The sequence below is a fragment of the Oncorhynchus kisutch genome, linkage group LG26 (assembly GCF_002021735.2).
Source record: "Oncorhynchus kisutch isolate 150728-3 linkage group LG26, Okis_V2, whole genome shotgun sequence".
Taxonomy (NCBI): domain Eukaryota; kingdom Metazoa; phylum Chordata; class Actinopteri; order Salmoniformes; family Salmonidae; genus Oncorhynchus; species Oncorhynchus kisutch.
The window spans coordinates 44553845-44577094 of NC_034199.2; the positions used below are offsets into that span (position 1 = coordinate 44553845).

At 44.7% G+C, this 23250-nt stretch overlaps 1 protein-coding gene across 6 annotated transcripts in view; it reads right to left on the reverse strand.

Moving 5' to 3' along the window:
* The window catches only part of LOC109870994 (alkyldihydroxyacetonephosphate synthase, peroxisomal), a 49689-nt gene that overhangs the window by 3860 nt on the left and 22579 nt on the right, over positions 1-23250 (reverse strand). For 3 of the 6 annotated variants that reach the window (XM_031805474.1, XM_031805475.1, XM_031805476.1), the window contains 4 exons: positions 22961-23022; positions 21774-21863; positions 20223-20322; positions 13450-20055 (listed from right to left, as the gene is read on the reverse strand). In XM_031805474.1, coding sequence (XP_031661334.1) covers positions 19750-20055; positions 20223-20322; positions 21774-21863; positions 22961-23022 — 558 coding nt within the window. In that variant the 3' untranslated portion in view covers positions 13450-19749. Of the gene's footprint in view, positions 1-13449; positions 20056-20222; positions 20323-21773; positions 21864-22960; positions 23023-23250 lie in introns of those variants that run through there. The other 3 variants (XM_020461727.2, XR_004205606.1, XM_020461730.2) reach the window with 3 other exon arrangements.

Below are 23250 nucleotides of genomic sequence, written 5' to 3' on the forward strand. Positions count from 1 at the left end.
TTTCACCAGTTTTGAAGTAGTCTACTGGGTGGGACATCCTGTGGGTTAAGGACGGATCACATAATTCCATCCGGGTCATCAGGAGCGATCTGCCAATGAATGGCCTCTACCAGGATTTCACCTTTTTTGTCAGAAAGAGGCTAAAAGAGTTGGAATTAGGCACGGTCAGAGGCGGAAACCGAAAGCCAACCATTTTCACTGGTGCCCACGCGGGATAATGTAATTTCAACCAAATTATATGTAAACTAAAAACAATCCAAATGTAAAATATAGTATGCTAGTCCTGTAAATCAGCTTTGGATAATTTGCGCTTCTGAGAAGGGATGTTTTTTTATTTGATTTAAATCAGCATCTACTCACAATCAGCCAGCAGCTGCTGGCAATCAGCATTCATACCTACTTTTCATTTTCAGTGGCCTTTTTAGCAATTAAATCTTGGTGGGGTAAACAAAACAAAGCATTGTGGGATGCATGTGAGCAAAGCCACTACAGAACACAATACTAAACAACACATTAATTACACTGTAACTGTGACAAACAGTGCCCACAAACTGTTAGGGCCTACATAAAGCTGTCCCAACACCTTACCACTGCTACACCTGCCTATCAGCGGAGCCTTGTCTGGCAATGAAACAGTTCATTCAGCCTCATGTACTGCCTTTAAAAAAAACATAGCTGACTTGCTTAAACAAATGACAATTGAGATGTACAAACTATGGCATAAGGGGACGACAAGCAGATAAGAGGCAATCTGTAATTTTGATTAAGACATTAATGAGAGCTAGGACGGACATAGTCAGTAAAACTATTTGTTCAGCACTTTTGAAATGATGACAAGGTAAATGTAATTTGACTGTTTGACAGGTAACTTTTATACCTGTTATATATCTGCAGTAACATTTTTTACACTAGTAACAACACTCAACTATGAAATGACCATCAAACAACTCAAAATGTTCTGTTTTGAACAGGGTTGCTGGAGAATGACAATTGCTTGTGCTGAATGTTTCACTGTACGTCTGTCTGTTTCTCCCCTATCGTCTGTCACACATTCTAGCTTTCAATTGTCCGCTGATTCTGAGAGTCCACACGTTTAACCGTTCGGACAGATATAGACTTCTGTTCTGTTTCCATGTGTAAACAGGCATGCCTCCATCTCCCCTGGATCATCTTACATCCCTTTTTACATGACCCCTGAAACAACGAAGCCACTGAGGCAGAAAACAAAGGGATACGTGGACCGTTATAACACGTGGTGTTATTAAGACCACTTATAGAGGCCATAGATGGTTTCTCATCTGCGAATCACTTGAAATGAATAGAAATAAATACATTAAAAGCCTTCTAGGCTATTGTTAACGAGGATACTCGCATTCCATTGATAAAGGCTAAATAACAGATGAGGCCAATATAGACCTTTTATGATGTTTTACAAAATACTGAACTGTGTATTTCAAGCGGAGAGAAGAGTTGTGTAGTTCACGCCGATGTTCACATTATTTAGGTAGTCTTATCATTTTCCCGCATTAAAGCAGAAGTGGGCCATTTTTTCAGTGATGCGGTCGACAGCTGGGGTGTTTGCAAGGCTTGCAGAGGTGCCTGGCGGAGCAGTGGTGTCTTCCTTACGGCTGTCTGTCAAGGTTGTTTAGAAGTGGAGACAGATTTTGTCGTGTTTTTTATAATTACCTGAGCATTAATGTCTCTGAGCAAAAATACTAGTTAATTTTTGACCATAATTGATCTTTCTAACTGGGACTTGACCTGTCATGTTTTTATTAAAATGTAGAAAAAACAGGCTTTCATTATCTCGGACCATAAGACAAATAGATGGATGTTGTTTATGAACAGAAGGCTCCCAGTTTGCAGTGACTGTCACGCTGCAGTAATCCCAAATACCAATGACAGATGGCAACTTTTGCTCATTCAGTGTAGAATTCCCATCCACAGAGGCGCTTCCAACTATACTGTCTTCTAGTAATAGATTACTTTTTTTTATTTTTATCACTACTTACCACCTCATTAATAGCTACTTATTAGCCAAAATGAATTATCACTGGGTTGTACTGTAGTTAGCTGTTTGTGGATACACACAAGGGTTAGAGAGTATGGCTGGTGTGTCTTCATATACTGAATTGGCTCAAACTGTAAGCAGATGATCTGAGTTGGCATTTGCACCCAAGACAAAAACGTTTCTAATGAGGCATACTATTCTGGTAGGCGGGGGCTGGCGCCTCTCATTGATCTTCCGGATGGGACATGCTGATTCCTAATGAGCAGTTATTTGGCACTGTTAATCATTTAGCTCACTAGCCAATCTCAGATAGAGACCTGCACTTGCGCTCTGTACTTACCCACTTCCAACCTTTCCATGGCCAGGCAGAGGCAGGCAGCCTTAACCCTTCCATGGCCAGGCAGAGGCAGGCAGCCTTAACCCTTCCATGGCCAGGTAGAGGCAGGCAGCCCTATCCCTTCCATGGCCAGGCAGAGGCAGGCAGCCTTAATCCTTCCATGGCCAGGCAGAGGCAGGCAGCCTTAACCCTTCCATGGCCAGGCAGAGGCAGGCAGCCTTAACCCTTCCATGGCCAGGCAGAGGCAGGCAGCCTTAACCCTTCCATGGCCAGGCAGAGGCAGGCAGCCTTAACCCTTCCATGGCCAGGCAGAGGCAGGCAGCCTTAACCCTTCCATGGCCAGGCAGAGGCAGGCAGCCCTAACCCTTCCATGGCCAGGCAGAGGCAGGCAGCCCTATCCCTTCCATGGCCAGGCAGAGGCAGGCAGCCAGCCCTAACCCTTCCATGGCCAGGCAGAGGCAGCCAGCCCTATCCCTTCCATGGCCAGGCAGAGGCAGCCAGCCCTAACCCTTCCATGGCCAGGTAGAGGCAGGCAGCCAGCCCTAACACTTCCATGGCCAGGCAGAGGCAGCCAGCCCTATCACTTCCATGGCCAGGCAGAGGCAGGCAGCCTTAACCCTTCCATGGCCAGGCAGAGGCAGCCAGCCCTATCACTTCCATGGCCAGGCAGAGGCAGGCAGCCTTAACCCTTCCATGGCCAGGCAGAGGCAGGCAGCCTTAACCCTTCCATGGCCAGGCAGAGGCAGGCAGCCTTAACCCTTCCATGGCCAGTCAGAGGCAGGCAGCCCTAACCCTTCCATGGCCAGGCAGAGGCAGAGGCAGGCAGCCCTATCCCTTCCATGGCCAGGCAGAGGCAGGCAGCCAGCCCTAACCCTTCCATGGCCAGGCAGAGGCAGCCAGCCCTATCCCTTCCATGGCCAGGCAGAGGCAGCCAGCCCTAACCCTTCCATGGCCAGGTAGAGGCAGCCAGCCCTATCCCTTCCATGGCCAGGCAGAGGCAGGCAGCCTTAACCCTTCCATGGCCAGGTAGAGGCAGGCAGCCAGCCCTATCCCTTCCATGGCCAGGCAGAGGCAGGCAGCCTTAACCCTTCCATGGCCAGGTAGAGGCAGCCAGCCCTAACCCTTCCATGGCCAGGCAGAGGCAGCCAGCCCTATCCCTTCCATGGCCAGGTAGAGGCAGGCAGCCTTAACCCTTCCATGGCCAGGCAGAGGCAGGCAGCCTTAACCCTTCCATGGCCAGGTAGAGGCAGCCAGCCCTATCCCTTCCATGGCCAGGCAGAGGCAGGCAGCCTTAACCCTTCCATGGCCAGGTAGAGGCAGGCAGCCTTAACCCTTCCATGGCCAGGTAGAGGCAGCCAGCCCTAACCCTTCCATGGCCAGGCAGAGGCAGCCAGCCCTATCCCTTCCATGGCCAGGCAGAGGCAGGCAGCCCTATCCCTTCCATGGCCAGGCAGAGGCAGGCAGCCTTAACCCTTCCATGGCCAGGCAGAGGCAGGCAGCCTTAACCCTTCCATGGCCAGGCAGAGGCAGGCAGCCTTAACCCTTCCATGGCCAGGCAGAGGCAGGCAGCCAGCCCTAACCCTTCCATGGCCAGGCAGAGGCAGCCAGCCCTATCCCTTCCATGGCCAGGCAGAGGCAGGCAGCCTTAACCCTTCCATGGCCAGGTAGAGGCAGCCAGCCTTAACCCTTCCATGGCCAGGTAGAGGCAGCCCTGTGATGTAGTCTGTCTTGTTTTTAAATGTATCTCTTAGCCGTGCTAGCTCCAGAAATAAACAACTGCATGGAGCTAAACACAGAGGAATCTTTGAAAATAAACATGAAACCCAACTTGAAAGATTTTTAGTAGATTTTGTCATTCAGATGTGTTATTGTACGTAGAATGCACATTCCTTATGAAAGGTTTAGTGTTGTCCCACTGTGTATAATGGATGGAGTGACTAACACACTTTTCATGTGTTTTCAGAACGTTTCAAATTGCATTAGGATCACACTAATTCAGAGATGGTTACAGCTGAATTAGGAATGAAATCCAATGTTGGCATTTGAGGACGACGGAAGCTACATGCTACGATGCGAAGTCGTAGTTTTATCGAAAGACCATTTAGAATTACATTTATCAAGTGTACACTTCATTATCCAGTGGTAAAACGACTTACACATTCTACATCTGTTGTTGTAAATAACTGCTGCTCACCTTCATTGAATATATTGCTACAGCTCATCATATTGGCTTTGTTCTTAAATGCCACAGGATTATACTACTTTTGGGAGATTGGATAATGGCCTAATTTTATTTTCTCATTTTTATTAGACAAGTACACACATTGAATTTCTCATGTGCAAATAACTTCAGGTTATGATGCAGTCTCTGGCGTTATTATTTAGTTTTGCATGATAATATACTGTAATGCTACTGATAATATACTGTAATACTACCGATAATATTGTGTAATACTACTGATAATATACTGTAATACTACCGATAATATACTGTAATACTACCGATGATATACTGTAATACTACTGATAATATACTGTAATATACTGTAATAATACCAATAATATAGTGTAATACTACTGATAATATAGTGTAATACTACTGATAATATACTGTAATACTACCGATAATATAGTGTAATACTACTGATAATATACTGTAATACTACCGATAATATACTGTAATACTACCGATGATATACTGTAATACTACTGATAATATACTGTAATACAACTGATAATATACTCTAATACTTCTGATAACCATAACATTTTATTGTGCAAAATTATCTCATTGAACACTGCTAGTTTACACCCCTTTTTTAACAGTGAAATACTGTAAGTGAAGTGTATGTCTACAAGTTTCTTAATACCTGGAAATATACCTGGAAATATACCTGTTAATATACCTGTCAATATACCTGTAAATATGCCTGTCAATATACCTGTCAATATACCTGTAAATATGCCTGTAAATATACCTGTAAATATACCTGTCAATATACCTGTAAATATGCCTGTAAATATACCTGTAAATATGCCTGTCAATATACCTGTAAATATGCCTGTCAATATACCTGTAAATATGCCTGTCAATATACCTGGAAATGAACCTGGAAATATACATGTCAGGTGATTGAGCTGAAACTTTTGCCATTCTCAAGATTTTCTCCAGTTCTGACTGCTACAGTTGATAGTTCTGACTGCTACAGTTGATAGTTCTGACTGTTACAGTTGATAGTTCTGACTGTTACAGTTGATAGTTCTGACTGCTACAGTTGATAGTTCTGACTGCTACAGTTGATAGTTCTGACTGCTACAGTTGATAGTTCTGACTGCTACAGTTGATAGTTCTGACTGCTACAGTTGATAGTTCTGGCTGCTACAGTTGATAGTTCTGGCTGCTACAGTTGATAGTTCTGACTGCTACAGTTGATAGTTCTGACTGCTACAGTTGATAGTTCTGACTGCTACAGTTGATAGTTCTGGCTGCTACAGTTGATAGTTCTGGCTGCTACAGTTGATAGTTCACCAGGGGTTCACTCCTGATGACTGATAACACTCATTCTGTCTATGTACCACAGTGGAGAGCTGCTAGATTGTGGTGGTCTGGCTGCATGTCTGTGCTGTCACCATACACCACCTCCTCCCTCCCTGTCACCATCCACCACCTCCTCCTCCCCTGTCAACATACACCACCTCCTCCTCCCCTGTCACCATACACCACCTCCTCCTCCCCTGTCACCATACACTACCTCCTCCCCTGTCACCATACACCTCCTCCTCCCTCCCTGTCACCATCCACCACCACCTCCTCCCCTGTCAACATACACCACCTCCTCCCTCCCTGTCACCATACACCACCTCCTCCCTCCCTGTCACCATCCACCACCACCTCCTCCCCTGTCAACATACACCACCTCCTCCCCTGTCACCATACACCACCTCCTCCCTCCCTGTCACCATCCACCACCACCTCCTCCCCTGTCAACATACACCACCTCCTCCTCCCCTGTCACCATACACCACCTCCTCATTCCCTGTCACCATACACTACCTCCTCCCCTGTCACCATACACCACCTCCTCTGAATTGTTGGACATAATAGACTGTGGGTGCGTTCGTAAATGCACTCTGGCCATCTACTCCATCTACTCCAATTTCAGAGTGCAGAATAACTGATGAATTTACAAACACTCAACACCCGTTGAATACGACCGCTGTCAGTAAACGCCACCGGAAAAAATGTAGTTACGTTACGTTGTTACCAGCAGCACAGTTACAGTCCCCAACGCTCTAGATAACATGAAAACAGCCTAACCAGCTCTGCTAGGATAAGGGGGACACCTAGTCAGTTGTACAACTGAATGCATTCAACTGAAATGTGTCTTCCGCATTTAACCCAACCCCTCTGAATCAGAGAGGTGCAGGGGGATGCTTTAATCGACATCATCAGCGCCCAGGGAACATTGGGGTTAACTGCCTCGTTCAGGGACAGATTTATTTTACCTTGTCAGCTCAGGGATTCGCCCCTGTAAATGTTCTCTGACTTGTGTTTGGAAGTAGCTGGAAAGCTAGCCAACTTTAGCCAGTTAGCTTGGGCGATTGACTGCCATTGTGTGGTCAGAACGCTCGGATCAACCCTACTCCTCGGCCAGAGCTTCCAGTGTGCGATCTGAACACACCGAGAGTGAAACACTCTGAATTTACGAACTGACAAGGCTCTGAACACACCCTTTAAAAACACCAGTAAATCAGCTCCGTTATTTTAATTTCGTCTGGGGCCACACCACCTAAGCCCCATTTTGATCCAGAAAAAACCCTGCATATAAATGAAAAGTGAGTCTAATTCAAGGGGAAAAGAGAGAGCTCAAGGATTGAGTCCACCAGCCAGCAGGAACCATTAATTAAAACACAACTTTTTTCTCTCTCTCTCGTATCTCTTCTCCTTCTGTCTAACCATGTCTCTCCCTCTGTCTTTGTCTCTCTCGCTCTGTCTCTGTCTCTGTAAGATATATTGAGTGAACCCCTCCATGCCATGATGGTATTTAATGGGAACCAATGAACCGAGGATCTGGTCTTGCAGTAATACCTAGCAATACAAAAACAATACACACAAATCTTAAAAGTAATAAATAATAATAATAAATAATTAACACAAGACATATATCTATTCTAGGACATTCCTTGGTGTGCGTTGTATGATGTGTAACTATTTGCCATTTTAAAGTGGTTTTCATGGCTGCAAAGTCAAGGGACATGTCATGGATCACTGTCTAATACAGCCTGGGTCCCAGCCTGTTTGTGCTATCAGATCTGGTACCAGCCAGTTTGTGCTATCAGATCTGGTACCAGCCTGTTTGTGCTATCAGATCTGGTACCAGCCAGTTTGTGCTATCAGATCTGGTACCAGCCTGTTTGTGCTATCAGATCTGGTACCAGCCTGTTTGTGCTATCAGATCTGGTACCAGCCAGTTTGTGCTATCAGATTTGGTACCAGCCTGTTTGTGCTATCAGATCTGGTACCAGCCAGTTTGTGCTATCAGATCTGGTACCAGCCTGTTTGTGCTATCAGATCTGGTACCAGCCAGTTTGTGCTATCAGATCTGGTACCAGCCTGTTTGTGCTATCAGATCTGGTACCAGCCTGTTTGTGCTATCAGATCTGGTACCAGCCTGTTTGTGCTATCAGATCTGGTACCAGCCTGTTTGTGCTATCAGATCTGGTACCAGCCTGTTTGTGCTATCAGATCTGGTACCAGCCTGTTTGTGCTATCAGATCTGGTATCAGCCTGTTTGTGCTATCAGATCTGGTACCAGCCTGTTTGTGCTATCAGATCTGGTATCAGCCTGTTTGTGCTATCAGATCTGGTACCAGCCAGTTTGTGCTATCAGATCTGGTACCAGCCTGTTTGTGCTATCAGATCTGGTACCAGCCTGTTTGTGCTATCAGATCTGGTACCAGCCAGTTTGTGCTATCAGATCTGGTACCAGCCTGTTTGTGCTATCAGATCTGGTATCAGCCTGTTTGTGCTATCAGATCTGGTATCAGCCTGTTTGTGCTATCAGATCTGGCTTCATCTTTTTGACATACAAACTTGTACAAGTAAAGAATCTGTATTCTCATCACAGCTCTTGGTGAGCTAACAAATATTCTAGTCTGTACTGCCCCCTTGTGGATTTTTATATCACTTACACCCCAGTGAACAAAATGGACTAGAATCGATGCATTCTCTCTTTTAGGAACAGGAACCAGTTTTTTTTGCGCGAGTCGACTGGAATGTGAAAGGCCACAGAGACGTGTATAGCCACAACTGGATGTTTTAGCTGAGATCGTGACTGTCTGCCTGAACTCTCCCAGGTCCATGCTGATGACAGCGTGTAACTTGGGGTCCGGCGACAAAAACCCTGGGAAATATCACACAAGGTAAGACGGAAATGTTTTTTTAAATGTATTTTTGACCCGGACAAGTTTATATTAGGTTATTGTGAATACTCTCAGGCCTGTCATTTCACTGTATTCATGTAAAAAATACAAAAAATTAAAATTTTATTCTGTCTTGCTAATAATAGTTATTCTGATGTCCTTCTGCTAGGTGGCAGAGCCGGTCACCAGTGAGTTCTTTTAGCAGGGTGACAGAGTAATTCAGCTTCACCAGGTATTTAGTTTAAAAAATATGTTTCCCAGAGTATTCCCACAAATAAAAACAGAGATGTGAGGGAATAGGGCCATTCCCCACAGAAATGTCTGGAAACTTGCAGGTTACTTTGTGGAAGAGTGGGGTAACATCTCACAGCAAGAACTGGCAAATCTGGTGCAGTCCATGAGGAGGAGATGCACTGCAGTACTTAATGCAGCTGGTGGCCACACCAGATATTGACTGTTACTTTTGATTTTGACCCCCCCTTTGTTCAGGGACACATTATTCCAGTCTATACATATAGCCAGTATAATTTCTGTTAGTCACATGTCTGTGGAACTTGTTCAGTTCATGTCTCAGTTGTTGAATCTTATATTCATACAAATATTTACACGTTAAATTTGCTTCAAATAAATGCAGTTGACAGTGCGAGGACATTTCTATATTTTGCTGAGTTTGTTACATTATAATTATTTCTATGTCGTGTTACATTAGAAGTCTTACTATGTCGTGTTACATTAGAACTCTTACTATGTCATGTTACATTAGAAATCTACTGCAAAGATAGCCTGCAGAGTTCTGTCCTACTATCCAGGTCTGTACCCAAACAATTTGAACTTCTACTTTTAAAAATCCACCTCTCTAAAAACAAGTCTCTCACCGTTGCCGCCTGCTATAGACCACCCTCTGCCCCCAGCTGTGCTCTGGACACCATATGTGAACTGATTGCCCCCCATCTATCTTCAGAGTTCGTGCTGCTAGGCGACCTAAACTGGAACATGCTTAACACCCCAGCCATCCTACAATCTAAACTTGATGCCCTCAATCTCACACAAATTATCAATGAACCTACCAGGTACCTCCCCAAAACCTTAAACACGGGCACCCTCATAGATATCATCCTAACCAACTTCCCCTCTAAATACACCTCTGCTGTCTTCAACCAAGATCTCAGCGATCACTGCCTCATTGCCTGCATCCGTAATGGGTCAGCGGTCAAACGACCGCCACTCATCACTGTAAAACGCTCCCTGAAACACTTCTGCGAGCAGGCCTTTCTAATCGACCTGGCCGGGGTATCCTGGAAGGATATTGATCTCATCCCGTCAGTAGAGGATGCCTGGATATTTTTTAAAAATGCCTTCCTAACCATCCTAAATAAACATGCCCCATTCAAGAAATTTAGAACCAGGAACAGATATAGCCCTTGGTTCTCCCCAGACCTGACTGCCCTTAACCAACACAAAAACATCCTATGGCGTTCTGCATTAGCATCGAACAGCCCCCGTGATATGCAGCTGTTCAGGGAAGCTAGAAATCATTATACACAGGCAGTTAGAAAAGCCAAGGCTAGCTTTTTCAAGCAGAAATTTGCTTCCTGCAACACTAACTCAAAAAAGTTCTGGGACACTGTAAAGTCCATGGAGAATAAGAACACCTCCTCCCAGCTGCCCACTGCACTGAAGATAGGAAACACTGTCACCACTGATAAATCCACCATAATTGAGAATTTCAATAAGCATTTTTCTACGGCTGGCCATGCTTTCCACCTGGCTACTCCTACCCCGGACAACAGCACTGCACCCCCAACAGCAACTCGCCCAAGCCTTCCCCATTTCTCCTTCTCCCAAATCCATTCAGCTGATGTTCTGAAAGAGCTGCAAAATCTGGACCCCTACAAATCAGCCGGGCTAGACAATCTGGACCCTTTCTTTCTAAAATTATCTGCCGAAATTGTTGCCACCCCTATTACTAGCCTGTTCAACCTCTCTTTCGTGTCGTCTGAGATTCCCAAAGATTGGAAAGCAGCTGCGGTCATCCCCCTCTTCAAAGGGGGGGACACTCTTGACCCAAACTGCTACAGACCTATATCTATCCTACCGTGCCTTTCTAAGGTCTTCGAAAGCCAAGTCAACAAACAGATTACCGACCATTTCGAATCTCACCATACCTTCTCTGCTATGCAATCTGGTTTCAGAGCTGGTCATGGGTGCACCTCAGCCACGCTCAAGGTCCTAAACGATATCTTAACCGCCATCGATAAGAAACATTACTGTGCAGCCGTATTCATTGATCTGGCCAAGGCTTTCGACTCTGTCAATCACCATATCCTCATCGGCAGACTCGACAGCCTTGGTTTCTCAAATGATTGCCTCGCCTGGTTCACCAACTACTTCTCTGATAGAGTTCAGTGTGTCAAATCGGAGGGTCTGCTGTCCGGACCTCTGGCAGTCTCTATGGGGGTGCCACAGGGTTCAATTCTTGGACCGACTCTCTTCTCTGTATACATCAATGAGGTCGCTCTTGCTGCTGGTGAGTCCCTGATCCACCTCTACGCAGACGACACCATTCTGTATACTTCCGGCCCTTCTCTGGACACTGTGTTAACAACCCTCCAGGCAAGCTTCAATGCCATACAACTCTCCTTCCGTGGCCTCCAATTGCTCTTGAATGCAAGTAAAACTAAATGCATGCTCTTCAACCGATCGCTGCCTGCACCTACCCGCCTGTCCAACATCACTACTCTGGACGGCTCTGACTTAGAATACGTGGACAACTACAAATACTTAGGTGTCTGGTTAGATTGTAAACTCTCCTTCCAGACCCATATCAAACATCTCCAATCCAAAGTTAAATCTAGAATTGGCTTCCTATTTCGCAACAAAGCATCCTTCACTCATGCTGCCAAACATACCCTTGTAAAACTGACCATCCTACCAATCCTCGACTTTGGCGATGTCATTTACAAAATAGCCTCCAATACCCTACTCAACAAATTGGATGCAGTCTATCACAGTGCAATCCGTTTTATCACCAAAGCCCCATATACTACCCACCATTGCGACCTGTACGCTCTCGTTGGCTGGCCCTCGCTTCATACTCGTCGCCAAACCCACTGGCTCCATGTCATCTACAAGACCCTGCTAGGTAAAGTCCCCCCTTATCTCAGCTCGCTGGTCACCATAGCATCTCCCACCTGTAGCACACGCTCCAGCAGGTATATCTCTCTAGTCACCCCCAAAACCAATTCTTTCTTTGGCCGCCTCTCCTTCCAGTTCTCTGCTGCCAATGACTGGAACGAACTACAAAAATCTCTGAAACTGGAAACACTTATCTCCCTCACTAGCTTTAAGCACCAACTGTCAGAGCAGCTCACACATTACTGCACCTGTACATAGCCCACCTATAATTTAGCCCAAACAACTACCTCTTTCCCAACTGTATTTAATTTTAATTTATTTATTTATTTTGCTCCTTTGCACCCCATTATTTTTTTATTTCTACTTTGCACATTCTTCCATTGCAAAACTACCATTCCAGTATTTTACTTGCTATATTGTATTTACTTTGCCATCTTGGCCTTTTTTGCCTTTACCTCCCTTCTCACCTCATTTGCTCACATTGTATATAGACTTGTTTATACTGCATTATTGACTGTATGTTTGTTTTTACTCCATGTGTAACTCTGTGTCGTTTTATCTGTCGAACTGCTTTGCTTTATCTTGGCCAGGTCGCAATTGTAAATGAGAACTTGTTCTCAACTTGCCTACCTGGTTAAATAAAGGTAAAATAAAAAAATAAATAAAAATGTTGCATTAGAACTCTTACTATGTCATGTTGCATTAGAACTCTTACTATGTCATGTTACATTAGAACTCTTACTATGTCATGTTACATTAGAACTCTTACTGACCCGGAAGAGTTGTTTAATACGCCACATGATTGAAATAGGGATCAATCACACAGAAATTTGCCTTTACAAAATAGTTATGATCATTTCACATTTGATGAATGATTTCAACGACGTGCTTGTTATCAGTCTGTTAGATCACCACTGCAATGTAAATGTTATACTATTGTGCATGTTGATTGAACAGAGAATGGTTATATGTTGAACTGCTGATGCTATTTCAGCGGAGGAAAAAAGTGTATTGGGAATGTCCCACAAAGTGTAACGGCAGCTCTTTCCTCGCTTGTGCACCTCAGAATACCATGTCACTACAAAACGACTCTTCCAGAGCCACAGATTGACGATTCAGAAAAACTAAAAACGTACAATTGTCCTATTGCTGATGAATTGAAGGGAAACTGAACACAGTTGGTTCCCTGTAGAACAGAAAGGACCATGGTGTAGCTGCATTATCCTAAATAAAAGTTAAAAATGGAAGCTATGAATTGTGTTGTAGATTTGTTCATTAGAGTAAACAAATAAAAATAATTGCTGTGTGCATTGTGTGGTATGGATTTTTGACTACAGTATTGAAATCAACCAATTGCTATGGATGTAGCAACAAACAACTTGAACCTCGTATTTGGAATTTTATGTATATTACTTCACTTGTACGTGACGGACAAGCAGAGACACTTCCTATCAACTGCATTTCTAGTCGACCGATTGGCGACATTCTACCGTTATCTGAAAAAAACTGCTAGTTTCATTTCAATGTATTTATTGCACAAACATCATTGATAAAATGTTTATTATTATTTATTTTTTTACATGCATAACATTCAGATTTCAAGCTCTCATTAAGTTCTCTTTCGGGAACCATCACAGGAAGTAAAATCATGAAACTGATTAGATAAACGCTGCCTCCAGATCCACCATTTCCTTTCACAACATTTTCATTGAAGGTGGAGAGGTGAGATACTTGGGCAGGAAGGTGACAATGCACTGTGGGAAAGCTGCGACGCCGAGAACAGGAGGAACGCAGTAGTGACAGGAAAACGGTAGCAGTACATTTCAGGTATCTCACTCTAGCACCGTACAGTACAATCCCATGTCTGAGTTTAGGATTGGGCACAACATCGACACATGCCTCGCAAAGAGGCCAAATGGATAAGCATAATCATCTGTAAATTGTGACGAAGGTACAATTATCTTTCACTCAAATGTATCGTTTCCAACATTACCACAACGCTGGGACGCTCACCAGGGAACAGACAATTCAGTCAGATGTATTTCGTTGTCTAAATACAAACTCTAACTACAAGCAACTGTTTTAAGTAGTGACAAAATATTGTAATTGAATTTAAATAAATTGTTTTTCTTTGACATGAGCACGTAACATTTAAAGTAACAAATATGAACACATCTTTTGATATTTGTAAATTTGCATATCTGAAAAAAAGCCCATGTTTCATCAGGATATAGGTTCATGTATTAGCTGTATGAATGTCCCATACATTTAACTATACGGCATGTACAGACCTACACATCCAGGATGTTTGCATGGTCTATATAAAGTAGTGAAAGGGCTGTGCTGAAAGTCTTTGGTACAAACATGGGTATTGGGATTCAGTCGTCTGACACGTTCACACTAAAAGCACGTATGTCTCTGTCCACAAACTGAACTCTGTATGACAGGCAAAAACCATGCAAGGTCAAATCTAAAATAAAACGCATCATATCCTCGTTTCTTCATAAAACAGTTTAACGTTTGGGTTTGAGGGACATTTTAACCCCGAGGTACATTTTCAGAAGAGGCACGACTTCCAACGTAATATAAATCCTCCTAGGTAGGTAAAACAAAACACACATCTCTCGGTAATCATTAATAGTATAAGTAATACAAGGCTTGAGTGGAGAAGCAAAGACCAACTGGAAACAGGAAATCTAGAATGAAGGACACACACACACATTATAAGGGAACATACAGGACGCCATAAACAAACCAGTCAAGCTTCCAGTGTGTGTGTGTGTTGTAGGAAAGGATGAAGACAGACATCTTCAGAAAAGGCACAGAGCTTTAGAAAAAGCATTCAGGTAAAATAAACATCTACCAAAAAAAACTAAATCTAGTTAATGAAATTGGCAAGAATTATAGGAAACAATTCAATTGTAGGCAAATATGGGATCACAAAAATGTTATCCTGCATCATGTACAATATGAAAAAGGCCATTCTTATGGCGTGGTTCTATACACGTGACTGAAAGAATCTACAGTACTATCGTTAGTATGATACACACGGCTTCATTCACCAGATCATCCTGGACGAGGACACTACTGAGGACCTGATGCAATGAGCGTCTAAATGAATCATAGACCATTATTGTTACAGCAATTATTTTAATTTTACCTTTATTTTACTAGGCAAGTCAGTTAAGAACAAATTCTTATTTTCAATGACGGCCTGGGAACAGTGGGTTAACTGCCTGTTCAGGGGCAGAACGACAGATTTGTACCTTGTCAGCTCGGGGATTCGAACTTGCAACCTTTCGGTTACTAGTCCAACGCTGTTAAGTGCAGTAATGTAATGCAAGGCAAGTCATCTGACTGAGGTTGACTGCACAACGAAGTCACCCCCGAAGGTGAAAGACATTGATACTGCTCGTCATATTTAGTAACCCTTATTCCAAGAGGTTGTTATAAAAATGTCATGTAAATAAATTAGAGGAGGTTTCGGTTGCCGAAAATGTTTCCCGGGTCCACATATTCCTTAACGGACTTGAGCATCCCGACGCCCACGTTAGAGATGCTGTCCTTCATCCACTCCTTACGAAGTTTCCCAACTGGAGAGATAGAGGGAAGAAAGAAAGAAAAAACACCAAGGAGGCGAAATCAGGACGCCCGATTGCCCAGGTGGCTGCTGGGAGACAATCCATCTTGTTAGAGTGAGTGAATAAACAGAGGGTGATAAATGCCTTTATTCAGAGAGGAGAAATATTTTGCATGGCATGATTTATGGAGCCCAACAGCCTATCAAACTCATTAGGCTCTGTGTGTTCCCCGGCTGGCTCTGCCTTTCCCTCTCTCATGTTCACCAAGCCCATTCTCCTCCCACAGACGTCACCATGCTGTGTGGGTGTGTTGTTCTCCCCCTCCCACACACACACACACACACACACACACACACACACACACACACACACACATATATATACACATACACACACCTCTCTTCTGGCCGTGGGCCAATGGAGGTGGAACAGCATGGGTCAGGCCTGGCCAGGGTGCCCAGCAAGGTACCAAGACCAGCGATCTGCTTTACCAGCTGTCCAAACAGACACATTCCAGAGCCCCGAGTCCTGCCAGGACATATGCAGGGAGTCTGGAGCCTCTGGGAGAGGGACAGGTTGTCACTGGTCCCTGAGAGGGACACCGTCAACACCAAGAACCCAACACTGACCACAGGATGTCTGGAGGCCAGGAGTTTAGGACTTACAAATGCTGCATTGAAAATGTTCAATCCACTGTCAGTTATATAATGGCAATAGACTCCTGCATATCCCCAAATCGTGAATAAAAGGTCACAGCAACCTCACTCCTTTCGTCAGATAACACACAATTCATTTAGTAAGTAAATAACGAGCGAACACAATGTTGATGAAACAAGATTCAATCTGAAAGCAAACATTGGATCCTTGAAGAGTAGGAAGCTAGCAGAGTAGGAAGCTAGCAGAGTAGGAAGCTAGCAGAGTAGGAAGCTAGCAGAGTAGGAAGCTAGCAGAGTAGGATGCTAGCAGAGTAGGAAGCTAGCAGTGTGTTGTTTGCTCAGTGTCTGGGTAAAGATCAAGCGTAAGGTCACGCAGTTTTTAGAACAACACACTATTCTATAAAACAGCCCTGAGAACAGAATGAACTTGAGCAGGAGCCATGAACACCTACTTTGGTAGTACACAGAGCATACAGTGCCTTCAGAAACTATTTGTACCCCTTATTCCACATTTTGTTGTGTAACAGCTTGAATTCAAAGAGTCCAATCGTCCGTCCGTGTGGAGTAACTACAATGTTGTTGATCCATCCTCAGAGTTTTTAATGGCTGTGATAGGAGAACTAACTGTTTTAAAGTCACAATTGGCTTCATGGTGAAATCCCTGAGCAGTTTCCTTCCTCCCCGGCACCTGAGGAAGATGGAAGGAAGGACACCTGTTACTTTGTAGTGACTGGGTGTATTGATAAACCATCCAAAAGTGTCATTAATAACTTCACAACGCTCAAAGAGATATTCAATGTCTGCTTTTTTTTTGTTATACCTTTGAGCATGGTGAAGTTATTAATTACACTTTGGATGGTGTATCAATACGCCCAGTCACTACAAATATTCCGGCATCTACGTTAAGAAGGAAGCCTGTGAAGGTAGGAAACCGCTCAGGGACTTCACAATGACTCCAATGGTGACATTAAAACAGTTATTTTAATGGCTGTGATGAGAGAAAAAAAGAGGATGGATCAACAACATTGTAGTTACTCCACAATTACTAACCTACATGACAGAGTGAAACACTCCAAAACAGGCACCGAATTAAAACTGAAAAAAAAAATGTGGCAAAGAAATGTACTTGATGTCCTGAATACAAAGCGTTATGTTTGGGACAAATCCAACACAACACATCACGGAGTTCCACTCATCATATTTCAAAGAATGGTGTTGGCTGCAGTTTATGGGTATGCTTGTCATCGGCAAGGACTAGGGAGTTTTTCAGGATAAAAATAAAACGGAATAGAGCTAAGCACAGGCAAAATCCTAGAGGAAAACCTGGTTCAGTCTGCTTTCCAACAGACACTGGGAGACAAATTCACCTTTCAGCAGGACATTAACCTAAAACACAAGGCCAAATCTACACTGGAGTTGCTTAACAAGAGGACATTAAATGTTCCTGAGTGACCTAGTTAGAGTTTTGACTTAAATATCTATGGCAAGACTGGAAAATGGCTGTCTAGCAATGATCAACAACCAATTTGACAAGAGGTTGAACAATATAAAAAAGAATGTGTAAATATTGGTGTACAAAGCTCTTAGAGACTTACCCAGAAAGACTCACAGCTGTAATCGCTGCCAAAGGTGATTCTAACGTGTATTGAATCAGGGGGTGGAATACTATCTCTGCACACCCTGACCTCGTGTAAACACAGGTTAGAATAATGTATATTTCCTGTGATGGCCCCTCCCACCTTGCCTTCCCAGACTACATCGGTTTTCTTTGCTACACACCCCAGTGAGACGAGCTCCATTTGTCATGTGTTGATTGTGGGCAGACAAACCGCCTGTCTGCGCCCAGATAGCAGGCTGTTATTAATCACAATTACAGAGCGGGCCTCGTACCCAGGAGCTGCATCAATATCCCCTCCTCCCGGCTACACACCCTCCTACTCAGCCCTGGGTGGTTGGCTGGGTGGTGGCCCACTATTTGGAGGGCAGTAAATACTGGGTGATAACAGCAACATCATTTACCCTGGCCCACTGCCTTCTTATATTAGCAATCTGTTCATTTTTAACCTTCCCCACCTTCAGGAGAAATGGTGATTTAATATCGCAGCTGATTCACTGCGTGCTGTTTCTGACAGGCGTGATGAATAGCCTGAAGTGATGTATGAAAACAGACGAGGCGCCTGGCAATATAGATGAGGCAGCCATTAGGGTTTGCCCTGATAGTTGCTTCAGACTCCCTCCCCTGCTCACGTTTCATTTGGCCCGTGTTGAGATGAACAAAGAGCCATTTCTCTGTACTGTGGGAAACTTTGGAGGTGTGAAGGAAGCGATGAAAGAGCTCCAAGCCAAAACAGGAGGTTTAGAAAAAGACTGGCTCACTTCTATACAGCAGCACAGAGCCTGACAGACTGCCTTCACAAGACTTTAAACCCCTGCCATGCCTTCACAAGACTTTAAACCCCTGCCGTGCCTTCACAAGACTTTAAACCCCTGCCGTGCCTTCACAAGACTTTAAACCCCTGCCGTGCCTTCACAAGACTTTAAACCCCTGCCGTGCCTTCACAAGACTTTAAACCCCTGCCGTGCCTTCACAAGACTTTAAACCCCTGCCGTGCCTTCACAAGACTTTAAACCCCTGCCGTGCCTTCACAAGACTTTAAACCCCTGCCGTGCCTTCACAAGACTTTAAACCCCTGCCGTGCCTTCACAAGACTTTAAACCCCTGCCGTGCCTTCACAAGACTTTAAACCCCTGCCGTGCCTTCACAAGACTTTAAACCCCTGCCGTGCCTTCACAAGACTTTAAACCCCTGCCGTGCCTTCACAAGACTTTAAACCCCTGCCGTGCCTTCACAAGACTTTAAACCCCTGCCGTGCCTTCACAAGACTTTAAACCCCTGCCGTGCCTTCACAAGACTTTAAACCCCTGCCGTGCCTTCACAAGACTTTAAACCCCTGCCGTGCCTTCACAAGACTTTAAACCCCTGCCGTGCCTTCACAAGACTTTAAACCCCTGCCGTGCCTTCACAAGACTTTAAACCCCTGCCGTGCCATCTAAGGGGATCTTTAAACCCCTGCCGTGCCATCTAAGGGGATCTTTAAACCCCTGCCGTGCCATCTAAGGGGATCTTTAAACCCCTGCCGTGCCATCTAAGGGGATCTTTAAACCCCTGCCGTGCCATCTAAGGGGATCTTTAAACCACTTTCGTGCCATCTAAGGGGATCTTTAAACCCCTGCCGTGCCATCTAAGGGGATCTTTAAACCCCTGCCGTGCCATCTAAGAGGATCTTTAAACCACTGCCGTGCCATCTAAGAGGATCTTTAAACCCCTGCCGTGCCATCTAAGGGGATCTTTAAACCCCTGCCGTGCCATCTAAGGGGATCTTTAAACCCCTGCCGTGCCATCTAAGGGGATCTTTAAACCCCTGCCGTGCCATCTAAGGGGATCTTTAAACCCCTGCCGTGCCATCTAAGGGGATCTTTAAACCCCTGCCGTGCCATCTAAGGGGATCTTTAAACCCCTGCCGTGCCATCTAAGGGGATCTTTAAACCCCTGCCGTGCCATCTAAGGGGATCTTTAAACCCCTGCCGTGCCATCTAAGAGGATCTTTAAACCACTTTCGTGCCATCTAAGGGGATCTTTAAACCCCTGCCGTGCCATCTAAGAGGATCTTTAAACCACTTTCGTGCCATCCATCTACGTAAGTGAATAGGCAAGTCAATTTTATGAATTTGTAGGTTTTGATATGAAGAAATTTGGAAAAAGATTAAATGGCTAGACGTAGGGGCGTGGCTAGACGTAGGGGCGTGGCTAGACGTAGGGGCGTGGCTAGACGTAGGGATGTTCACTTGACTACCTCCATGGTGATGCGAGAGGCTTCCTCCATTGGCTAGAATCTCCTCTCTGGCAGCATGCTGGGAAAGGACAATATCAATAAATACATCAATTAACACATTATGTAACTATGACTATCACCTTAAAACCATGGTTGTGTATGTTCCCTCCTCAGGGGTAACGTTAGATATAATGCATGTCTCTGAGCGGTTAGGCACTACAGACGTGGAGTGCTCCGTAGATTTACCTCCACTTGTTCGTATGTATGTACTGGATCCGCCAGTCCTCTGTAGTTGAAGGCAAAGTAGAAGTATATACATGCGCCAGAGTCATAGGTCTGAGTCACTCTGCAAGACAGGAGAAAAGGGTTTTAACATCATGATATAAGCAACAGAAAATATAGGCTTGTTCACCTTGTGATTTGTTGTTGATGCTTTTCCATCACTCGTCCCTCTGTAATTTATCTCCACGAGTTAAAAGAGGGAAATGTCGAAATTGTTGAACCAAAATTTATTTTGTAACAATTAATGCAATTTTTTTTTTTTGCATTTGAATCAGAGGGCAGGCAGACTGAGCTGAGAGGTGGGGCTTTCCCTCTGAACCCAATTCTCCCTCATGGTTTCTGAGAAGCGGAGGAGAGGTGCATTGGATCTGTCACCTTGAATAACGCCCCATTATCAGGACACTGAAACGGCCATCAGTACACTCCGATTGGATCCTCTGAGCTACATTTACAATGGTTCAGAACACAACATGCTTCAACACTGGCTGTCCATGATTGACTTAAAGATTTTTCCTTTCACATGAATATGCAACAAGAACCTATAATAAATTACTGTGATTTTTTGCATTTTTGCACAATTCAAAAGATGAACAATTAAGGGGCTATTTGTTTCTTTTTCCAAGAAGTGCAGGACTAATGTGACAAAATGAATGTTTGATTTCCTTTTCATTAACAAATCGATGGACATCATCCTTCTTAGTAGTCATGTGTATTATTTACTATAGCTCTCTCTAACCAGGGTCAAAATGTCTGCATTGAACATGAAACTAGACCCTTATAATGCAACACTGTGCCTCAGGGATGGAAACAGTGTACAAGTGATTTCCCCGTTTCTTTTCTGTGTCCCTTTTGTTGTAGGGAGAGCCGTTGTTCCAGTGACCTGGCCTATCACTCAACGGGTGCGCTGGCTTCTAGAGGTTAAACGGACAAATCTATCTTGTTGACAGACTGCAGACGGGAAATGAATGGCTGAAGCATAATCAGGTTGGGCCCTAATTTGTCCCCAGTGAGCAAGAAGCAGGAAATGTTGTGTGTTGCCAGGTCACACAGGAAGGTACCAGGATTCCTCTCCTGTCTGGTCACACACTACAGGCCCACTCATAGCAGAGAACACATCTTAGATGAGAGTCATGGGATCAACCACAATGGTCCAATGCAGATTTTTTTTCAAACTAGCTACAGTCCCCCGCGCGCACGACCTACAGTCCCCCGCACGCACGACCTACAGTCCCCCGCACGCACGACCTACAGTCCCCCGCACGCACGACCTACAGTCCCCCGCACGCACGACCTACAGTCCCCCGCACGCACGACCTACAGTCCCCCGCACGCACGACCTACAGTCCCCCGCACGCACGACCTACAGTCGTTGAATCATCTAGCTGGAGACAGACGTAATGTCTGTCTCCAGCTAGATGAATTCTCGTAGGAGGTGATGCAGAGGTTGTTTAAGATGACCTCCACAATGCCAGCAAGTGTGTTTTAGCAAGGAACAGAGACAGGTGCTAAATGTACCTGCATGAGGTCAAAGGTTGAAACTGGACTCCTCTTTCTTTACACTCTCTGATAATTCTCTCCTTGACATTCTGGCAAAGGTCCAATACCCTGAAGACAACACAGGAAACATATCATGGAGATAATACCCTGAAGACAAGACAACACAGGAAACATATCATGAAGATAATACCCTGAAGACAAGACAACACAGGAAACATATCATGAAGACGTGATGAAAGCCATGTCTGCTTCACACATGACACCCTATTCCCTACAGAGTCCTATAGGCCCTAGTCAAAAGTAGGGCACTAAATAGGGAATAGGCTGCGCAACACCATGATTTAACACAGTATAACAAGAGACGCTGCGCTGTCTTGAGTTTGAGAAAAGGTGACCTCTGGCCATGAACAGTGGAGTACATTGACAGACAAGTGGAGACTGCAGCAGTGCTAGGTAGACTGCATTATGGAGACTGCAGCAGTGCTAGGTAGACTGCATTATGGAGACTGCAGCAGTGCTAGGTAGACTGCATTATGGAGACTGCAGCAGTGCTAGGTAGACTACATTATGGAGACTGCAGCAGTGCTAGGTAGACTGCATTATGGAGACTGCAGCAGTGCTAGGTAGACTGCATTATGGAGACTGCAGCAGTGCTAGGTAGACTGCATTATGGAGACAGCAGCAGTGCTATGTAGCTGTGAGACTGGCTCACTCTCCTCTAGGCATGTGCAGCAGAGTGTGGAGAGATGGAGGAGGGGTAATGCTGGTCTGCACACCTGATCCCTGGCTCCCCCCTCAGGCAGTCTACACAGTGGAACACTGAGCATGCCTGTGTTGGTGTCTGAGTGTGGAAGAGAGGGTGGGGTGGGGGTGGGGGCGTCCTCATGTGTGGGAAGAGCTGTGGTTTTCTAACGAGAAGGGTTTTACACCGAATTAACAGGCTGACCCAATAATGTTGGAGATTCCTGTTCCTACTGGCTGTCACTCCATCCCCCTCTCCTCCAGCAGTGTCAGGCAGTCTTCCTTCCCACACACACAACCAGTTAATGGAGGGAGAAAGCAGGTGTGTGTGTGTGTGTGTGTGTGTGTGTGTGTGTGTGACAGAGAGCTGAGCTCTTCAAAATGACTGTGTGAGAAGAGATTGATGTAGAAGTGTCACACCATCAGAGATACTTGTTCATTTACAAAAAAAGGTTCAACTTTACCTGTCCCAAGGCACCGATGTCTCAAAGGATTCTGCTACCACACAGTAGTCCATCCCCAAGTCCTGTTGATAAAAGACAACAACCAATAAACACAAGTATTTCTGTACTATTTTTTTAAAAAGGGGACAATGTGAAAAAAAAAGAGTAACTAAAGTATGTTTCACAAAACAAAAAAAATTCAACTGCGATTTTCACTGAGGTAATTACTCGTGCCATGATAGCGAGGATGACAACATGACATCCCTGACTAAAACGTAGAGGTCAGATATCTCAGAGGTCACATTCTGCAG